The 9688-nt window shown below is 42.8% G+C and overlaps 1 protein-coding gene across 1 annotated transcript; it reads right to left on the reverse strand.

Annotated features, from left to right (window-relative positions):
* Positions 1 to 6375: 6375 nt before the first annotated feature.
* On the reverse strand, positions 6376 to 9248 carry nrsn1 (neurensin 1). Its single transcript, XM_069915129.1, has 2 exons — positions 9054 to 9248; positions 6376 to 7062 (listed from the first exon to the last, which is right to left on the reverse strand). Exons 1-2 carry the CDS (start codon positions 9240 to 9242, stop codon positions 6658 to 6660), a joined length of 594 nt encoding a protein of 197 aa, XP_069771230.1. The 5' UTR covers positions 9243 to 9248; the 3' UTR covers positions 6376 to 6657.
* Between the last annotated feature and the right edge of the window lie 440 nt (positions 9249 to 9688).

Consider the following 9688-nt stretch of genomic DNA (forward strand, 5'->3'; position numbering starts at 1 on the left):
AGGCTTGAGCCCTTCATCATGGTGCGGAATAATGTCGGCAGGCATTTGAAGGAAAGAGTTGGGGGGGGGGAGGGGTGTCCACAAAGGCAGGAGATGATAGATGGAGAAGGGAGAGAGGAGACAGCAGCAAGCAAGGGGTGGAGAGTTGGCTGGGTGAATAGAGAGGGAAGGGGGGTGGAGAGCTGACAGGGAAAGGGAAGGGAAAGGGAGAGCAGATTAGCTGATAATGGAGAAGTCGATGGTAATATATTCAACAGGTTCAAAGAGAGATCATACTTCTCTATTCATTTCCTTAATTGTTACCTTGATCAATAATTTATCATGAACTGCACAACTCCTTTGTTTAAAATGACATATCATCCTGTTCTTAGCTGAATCTTAACAACAGAATATATTGCTATCTATCTTTGAGTAGAAGTCAAGACTGACTAATCCATAGAACAGAGCAAAAGGAGTAAAACCTGCACAGTGAATATCTTTGTAGCAGGAGGCCTATGGGATGTTGGGCTTCATTAATAGGGGGAACAAGTTCAGGAGTAGAGAGGTCATGCTGAAACTCTACAAATCTATGGTGAGACCACACTTGTGTTCGGTTCTGGTCACCTCATTATAGGAAGGATGTGGAAGCTATGGAGAGGGGGCAGAGGAGATTTACCAGGACGTTGTCTGAATTGGAAAATAAGTCTTATAAGGCAAATTTAGCAGAGCTGGGACTTCTCTGTTTGGAGCACAGAAGGATGAGAGGAGACTTAATAGAGGTCTACAAGATTATGAGAGGGTGGACAGCCAGCACCTGTTTCCCAGGGCAGGAATAGCAAACACTGGGGGTCCTAAAGTGAAGGGAGGGAAGTTTATGGGTGGTGGTGGAGGCTGAAACATTACAGCCGTTTAAGAGAACCTTAGGCACATGGATAGAAGAAAAGTAGAGGATTATGGGATAGGGAGAGTTTAGTCTTTTTTTTAAGGAATAGATGGATGGGAGCATCATCAAGTGCTGAAGGGGCTTGCACTGTGCTGTAATGTTCTATGAGAATGAATGAACATTGGAGGTGCAGTGAAAGGCTATAATGACATGTCACCTGATGAAGAGAATAGGAGAAGGTTTTAAGACACCTAAACAAGAACCACTGAGGCAAAGAGAAAAGTCAATAATGAAAAAAAAAGATCTTGCACAAAAGCAATTTGAGTGATTGAGGGAAATGGGCAGGCAATTGGCGATAAAGGTAGTTCAGTTCAGCTGTGGAGCAGACCTGAAATGAAAGCAAAATACAGCAGGACGAAATATGTCTTGCGCGATTTAGAAATGGTCACCCATTCTGGCATTGCTTCCGGTTAATTTTAAGACTACAGTTCACAAATACCAATGGAATAACAAGCTAAATGCCAGGGCTGTCTGCATTCCCTATCCTCTTCCACCCCTTCCCCACACCAAATTAAATAATTCCGTTTTCAAAGTATCTCAATATGCAAAATATATTCTTCTTTTCACTATGCGCAACATCATCTGCAGGGGTCATCTACCTCATCCCAAGCTCCCGCTATGGTCTCCTCTACATCGGAGAGTCTGGATGCAGACTGGGATGCTGTTTTGTTGAGCATCTTGGCTCTGTCCGCCGCAATAGTGTGAATCTCCCAGTGGCCACCCATTTCAATTCCCCCTCCCATTCACTTGCCAACATGTCTGCCCACGGTCTCATGTGCTGCCAGACTGAGACCATCCATAAATTGGAGGAACAACATCTCCTTCTCTGTCTATGCACCCTCCAACCAAATAGCATTAATATTGACTTCTCTGGCTTTTGTTAAACCCTCTCTACCCCCCTTCTTCCCCTGTCATCTCTCCATTCCCTGTCTCCTTTTGTATAGACATGATAAATTGTACCTAGTCCCTCATCACATCCTATCATTAACACCTTTTGTTGGTCTGCATTGCTCCCCCATTGCTTGAATTCTGAGACTTTCTGATACATCTTGCTTCTGATTTTATCTTGAAGAAGGGCTCAGGCCTGAAACGTCGATGATAAATCTTTGTCTCCTATAGATGCTGAAAAGACCAGCTGACTTCCTCCAACATTTTGGTGTGTTTACTACGATCACAGCTTCTACAGCCTATCATGTTTCACTCAACATCGTCAAGCCCAATAGAATACCCAAGCCCAGGATCAGAAGTGTGCCCTTATCTGGATATAATCATGACCATTCAATGGCACTGATTTTAGTAGCTGGATTAAGACTGCAATGGATCACATTCTCGATTTGGCTGGGTTCAGATTTTCTTTTAGATATACAGCATGGTAACAGGCCATTTTGGCCTATGAGTTCATGCCGCCCAATCAACACCAAATTAACCTACAACCCCCTTACATTTTGAGCGGTGGGAGGAAACCAGAGTTTCTGGGTAAAACCCAGGCAGACATGGGGAGAACATACAAACGCCTTACAGACAGTCAGTGCACGATTTGAACCCAGGTCCCGATCGTTGGTGCTGGAAAGACATTGCACTAACCGCAATCCCAACCATGCCGCTCCAAAACACAGCATTTCCTTAAGTTTGCCAGTTTGCATTAGGCAGACAAAGAGTCGCCATTTCTATTGCCCAGTAAGAGAAAGGAAAGCAAAGGAGGGTCCCTTCAGAGTCACTGAGTGTCCATGGATTTGCCTCCAGTGATCCTGCAGCCTCTGCAGATGCACAGACTCCAGTTTTATCCCTCGGCAACCCAAGGTCCAGATTCAAACCTTCAATACGACAAGGAAGTCTTTAACGCCCAAAGCCCTTTGGAAACCCTTCTTGCCCTCAGCACCCTTGCTGATCCAAATGGAAAATACATTTTACTAAACAGACCCAACCTCATCCAATTGAAAGTTTTGAATTTATTTGAAAGACTACATTTAATCAAACATTGCCTATGCAGTCATCACCATCCATTGCTGGAAGTTGCATTTTAAACTATTTAATTGCATTCAAATTTCCAATGGCTGCCATGTGTTACCCATCATGAAGGAGGGAGGGTTAAACATTTGCTAACAATCTGAGGTCTTGCTCAACAGATTACAATCTAATTTGCCATCCTTTATTTTCCCGCTGTTCCTGTATATTACCAGTGGGTGTAATGGATTGCAGATCACAGATTTTCCAGACCAGATACCTTTTATTAACATGTATTAAAGCAGAAATGGAATATTACTCAAAATTGCCATTAGTCTGCCATAAGGCAGACAAAGATTCGCTGTTAGAATTGCCTGGCGTCTCTTACAGCCAGTGAATGAGAAGCATAAGAGAGTGCCCTCAGAGTCACTAAGGGTCCGTGGATTCGCCTCCAGAGCTCCTGCAGTCTCTGCGGCCACACAAAATTTCAGTTCAGTTCAAACCATCTGAAACCTTATCCCAGATCCTAACCTTCGACACGATAAGCCTTCAGCACCCAGGGCCTTTTGGGAGCCCTTCTTGCCCTCAGCACCCTCTTGAATCCTGGATCCGATAACCGGTGCTCATGAGCCAGTCTCCTGCAGGCCGCAGCCTGGTGTGAGTCCTTCGGCTTCAATCCGCCTGCAGCCTGTGCAGGTTACTCGCCCACAGGTCATCAACAGCATGCCGACTGTGTGTGCCTGTCAGCCGCAGAACCTCTCACTTGTCTGCCACAGTGGTCACCATCCTTAAAGTCATCTCCTTTGCCTCTCCTCAATGTGGGGGTGTTCTCCGTGTTACTGGTGCCCTGCGCCAGTCCGCTGCTCCCCTGGTGTCTGCAGCCCCTCAAGGCCACTGCCAAACACAGTCAGCACCATTTTGGGTTCAGACCCTGCAATCGCAGGATTTTAAATAAGACACCATCAGCTCCAAGAAACTGTGTCATAAGGTTGAAACAAGTCTGAATCTCTGGTTAAAGCTGGTGTGAGCCCATGCTGCTCAATTACACCCAGTTAACTGACAACAGGCTCCGGTTAAAGCCTGAACGGGGCTGTCTGCAGTAGGACTGGGTGGTAGGATCCCACCGGCGGGGTGTGTGCTGTGTCTCCGCTCTTCACTCTCCACAGATCCACACCAGTGGCAGGGCGGCTGTTACAGCAGATCCGCAGTGCCGCCTAAGTAATGAACACACCATCCCTGATGCAGTATTTTGAAGAATTTTCACTTTACCAATTTAACGGTTTGATTGCAGTCACCATTAGAACTGCACAACTCACAATAGTTTGTTTAATGGGTGGACAAACTGTTCCTAAGCATTTGGACAAATTGAGGATTGATTATTACCTTTTAAACTGTGTAAATAAAGAATCCTTTATAGTCACTAGTGCTTCCTAGGAACTAGTACATGCATCCTCCATAATGACACAGTAATGCTCTCAACATTTCTTTGGCAAAGTGAGCTATATTGTTCTCCATTTGCTATATTTCAGTTGTGCCTTGACAAATAAAGTGAGGTGCTGTGTTTTTGATTTGCCTAGTGAAGGCCAATTATTTGCAGGATGAAGTCAAAAAAGGGTGACGTGCTGCACATCAAGGCAATAGGACAGGTTGCAGATTACTCGAGCTGCAAGCCCATATGGCTGGGACGTGCTTAAAATGTATGAGGCTGTCGATAAAATACACAATCATGCTTCATTTTAACGCTTTCCATTGCCATTGTGTTTCCCGGTACTCATTGCATAACACACATGATTTGGATTTTGAGGAAAGAAACAAAATATATGAAAAATAACTCCCCTTTTTCTTTAGATCTGCTGAAATTCTGTTCAAAGCCAATAGGCACACACAACAGCCAAGCTTGTTAATTTTTCCTGAGATGATACAACATCAATAAACTGATCATTTTTAATTTAGTTTGTTAAAAAAATCCACTTTGATATTAATATTGTTTAATCATGAATCTGAACTTTATAATTTAAAAACAAATTTAGACATACAGCACAGTAACAGTCCATTTTGGCCCACGCCGCCCAATTAACCTACGACCCCTGGTACATTTCGAACGGTGGGAGCCCGCGGGGGAAAACCAAAGCACAGGGAGAATAGACCAACTCCTTACAGGCACTGTGGGATTCGAACTCCGTTTGTAATTGTTGGTGCTGTAACAAAGTTGCGCTAACTATGCCGCCCAGCTTTTTTCAAATTTGTACTCATCAATTGAGATTTAAGCAAGGAAGACACTTTCGAGACAGTGGCAGCACTGAGTATTTGTGCAAGCAAAACATGGCACAGTCGAGTGCACCTATCAGTATTCCATTTAAACAATGTAGGTTAGTCACAATTTATAAGGTGTTTCTCCTTTGGATCGGTGTGATGTTCTTAACCAGGTCTTTAATGAATGTGAGACCAACAGCTTACCAAGTTTAGCGCTTGTGCTCCCGTGTTATCATACAGGAAGAAATAGTGAATAGTGTACTGCCTTCATTCCCTATTTCCAGTGCAATATATTGTAATATGGTATATACTGTATTCCGTTACCTCCAAAATGATCTTACCACCAGACACATATTCCATTCTTCTCCCCTCTCCACCTACCATAGGGACCGCTCCCTTCATAACTCCTCCTTTCCCACTAATCACTCCCTTTGGCACCTTCCCCTGGGGCCGCAGGAAGTGCTCCTCTTGCATCCCCGCCTCCTCCCTCGCCATGATTCAGTGCCCCAAGCAATCCTTCCACATGAAGCAACGCTTGTGAATGTGCAGGAGTCGTCTCCTGCATCTGATGTTCCCGTGGTGACCTCTACATCAGAGAGAGACTGGACCCAGGCTGGGAGATCACTTCTCTCTGTCAGCATCAATGACAGGGATCTCCCAGTGGCCAACCATTTCAATTCTGTACTCCACTCCCACACCAGCATGTCTGCCCTTGGCCTCATGCACGGCCGAACCAAGGCCACCTGTAAATTAGAGGTGCAACACTGAATATTCCATCCAGGCACTCTCCAACTGGATGGCAATAACATTGACTTCTCTGGTTTCTGCTACATTCCCCGTCCTCCCACTCTTCCCCATCTCTCTGTCTCCTTACCTCTTGCTCTCCACCCCCTTCCCTCTCCAAAGACCCATTCCCCTGTTTGCTGGTGTGCCCTCTCTCCCTTATCCACCTATTACCTCGTGTCTGTGGGACTGTGCTCCTTCCCTTCCCTCCCCTCTACCCCCACTATAATTTTATTCAGGAGCCTGTCTACATTATGCCCATACCTTGATGGAATGTTGGTTATGTATCTTCAACTTTGCTTTTTAAAATACGCTGTTTGACCTGCTTAGTTTCTCTGGCATTGTGTATTTTTACATAATATGTTGAGGTTTTTAAAAAAAAATCAGGAAATAAAATCCATGTGAGAGTGTGAGAAGAGAAAAAAAGGATTATAAATACAACTTTAGCTCAGTTATCACTCAAATGCTTTTAATTCATTTCAAATACAGATAAAAGCAATTGCATTTTTGGAGACAAAACCATTTGCAAGTTACGGCTTCCAAGAAATTGTGTCATAAGTTTGAAACGAGTCTGAATCTCACACTAGAGATTCTTGCATGATTGATGTAATTAACTGAATAAAGACATGAATCTGAATTGAATAGTTTAATACATGAGCCATTTGTAAACTGCTATAAAAATATGGTAAAACATTTAAAAAGACCTGTTCTGGTGTAGCTAATTTACAATTGATGTAACGTCTAATATTTACAATTTAGGTGTCTGATGTTGGCTGCACATTGTGTACTTTGGATAAGGTGATGGGGATTTTATGCTCACCTGGGGTAGGAGCTTTGGTGATGGGTTTGGCCGATGTCTGGGTTTCTGCTATTCGTTCTTTAAATTTCTGCTGAAGGTATTTTTCCTCTTTGGAGTGACTCGTGGCAAGGGCAGACATCAAGAGGCAGACGGCCATTATCATTCCCCCAATACAAAAGAGGATAGCCCCTGCCAGCTTACAAATGTCCAGTGCCATGTTGAACTGGACAGCCTGTCCATCCACCACCAGGAAATCTTCCTCTTCCTCTCCAAAGGCCTCAATTTTAGGTGGCACCAAATAGCCAGTTGCAATCACCACTAATCCTATGAAAAGCAAGGTTGTCCCAGCCATTAGTCCAACCTACAAAAGTATAATAAAACAATTTACAGCACTGATTTATGATTTATTATTTTAAAAACATACTATTATGCATTAATAAAATCCAAAAGTATGGCCAATTCCACAATCACCAGCTCAAAATTATAGCATACTCAATGAATTTCATGGCAGTTAACATTTTGATTCTTGCTAAAAAGCACAATATTCTTCTGAATTCATGAGATTGTGATCATTTACATCTTCATTGGGTATTGTCCAATTGCAAATGAAATGTGAGATGCCTTAATCCATCGGCAACTTTGGAAATAAATGACCTTCTCATGGTATGGTTGGCGTAGCAGTTGGCACAATGCTGTCACAGAGCCAGCGATCGGGACTGGGGTTCAACTCCCATGTTGTTTGTAAGGAGTTGGTGTATTCTCCCCATGTCTGGATTTACCCGGGGGGGGGGGGGGGGGGGTGGCTCCGGTTTCCTCCCATCATTTGAAACGTACCAGGGGTTGTAGGTCAAATGGGTGTAATTGGGCTGCACAGGCTCGTGGATCTAAATGGCCTGGATGTCTAAATTTAAAAAAAAAATTAAAATTCAAAAAAGCTAATTGCCATGAAGTCGAAGGTGAATTATGATGGAATGATCACAAGGTTTCAGTCCTGAAGATATTACAAAAGATATTACACCTTTGGCAGCTTCACGAGTCGTTAGATATCTGAGCTCTTGTCATCACTTGACAAGGATAATTTTATAAATCTCCACATTAACATAAAATTTAATTTAATTCAGCATTTTGATTTCACAGCATGATAGTTAAATAGCATTAGGCAGCCATTTGTAGAGATACAAGGTGGGTTAGAGCAAAGATTTCTCACTGCAGAACAGACTGGGTGGCTTGAAAATATGAAGGTACAATACTAAAAGTATTGTCAGGAAATATAATTACAGAGGAACTTGCAATGGCCAAAAGGTAACCCAGATTTTATAAAGGCAACTGGCACCAGACATTAGTAGGAAAGGCATATGTATTTAACATTTTTAGCACCTAAGTGTTCCTGTTAGCTCAGAAATCTTCGAGGCAGCTCACTCATGGTGAGCACTGCAAGCTGAATATTTTATGTAAATTCTTCATTCAAGTCATATGACATCAAAGACAGCCGAATCCATGAATTGGGAATGGCACAGAGAAGACAAAGCATCTTCTCAGACCTTGGTTCAGTAGTTTATTTCCTTAACCAATCAAATTTGCAGGGCAAGACACAACAAACAAGGGAGAGAGTAGGACAAAATAATTATTTATATAAGGAGGAGGAGAGCGAGAAGGAAAAAAGAAAACTTAAACGTTTCAGTTCACCATCTGGGCCTCGAGTGTTGTTGGCAGCGTAAATCATCACTCCCCAGGTCCTTATGACCAACAGTCAGTCCTACATGGCTGCAATTAAGATTAATTCATTTCAGTGGTGCAAATACAATTCCTCTGTGCCACTGCAGTATTGGATTAGTCTAGCCATTCTCAACAGGGGCTGTACTCCCCCACACCTGGAGGGCCACAATACCCTGGGGGGGGGGGGGGAATGGTAGTGACTGTAATCATAAAATATATTTTATGTTTTTTATGTCATTGGTAAGAGAGAAGTACAGAAGAAACCAACTAAAGGTTTACTTCACAGGGAAAGGGCGGGGTGGGGGGGTGGGGTGGAGGGTGTGAGGCCATAGACTAAGGAGGCCATAGCCAAAAAATGTTGGAGCATGACTGCACTAGACCCGACTTTCTTGTTTAACTTCATGCTATGGGGTATGGAGACTCAGAGAAGGCTGATTTATTTTTAATTTTTACCAAGAGTTACCCTGGAAATTTATAGCTTGAGAAGTAGAACTCTTCACAATGATCTGCCTTTTCATGCATCTAATCAAGCCACATTTTTATGCAGGCATCATGATCTCACGATATTCCTCCACCAGTCCCTGAACAATGAATTTAAAAATTGTTTCATGCCAGTGAGAATAACACCACGCATACCTTCCAGAAGATGGAGCTCCATCGTCTGGGGGATGTCTTAATCTGAAAATTGTCCTCGTGCTCCCAAATGGATGCTGTACAGTCTTCATAGAACTGGTGCAGATAAGATCGGACTCCATAACGCTGGTGTAAGGCATCCGTGCTGTAGTTAGAATTCTGGAACTGGCAGATCTCAGTGCATAGACTCATTTTTCACAAAGCATTCCAAACTGTAATCATGAAAAAACTTATGATTGGTCAACAATAGACAGCAATTTTCAATAGTCCATCTGGTACAGTTAAATGACAATATTATACAATCATATCAAAACTTGTAAAAGCCATTTTACTGCTCTTTATGAGGAAGCACGTTAGCCCTTTCTCCAGTAGGCGTGACGGCCATGAACCTTGTTGGAATAAAATGGTTTCACTCTGCTTTGAGTACTTTGATTCACTGTAATCTACCATCAATAATTATATCATTTTATCAATAATTAATTGTAATTGACTCCATTTGTATCTGCAGGAAATGACCATGTTACCTAACTCAACAACAGAAGCCAATCTGTTGTTTCTTGAGTAAATAGATTGAACATCATAAAGTAATTTATCGAGATTTTCCCATTATTACTTCACGGCAATCAAAAATATATGGT

This window comes from Narcine bancroftii, chromosome 1 (genome assembly GCF_036971445.1).
Source record: "Narcine bancroftii isolate sNarBan1 chromosome 1, sNarBan1.hap1, whole genome shotgun sequence".
In the NCBI taxonomy this organism is placed as follows: Eukaryota; Metazoa; Chordata; class Chondrichthyes; order Torpediniformes; family Narcinidae; genus Narcine; species Narcine bancroftii.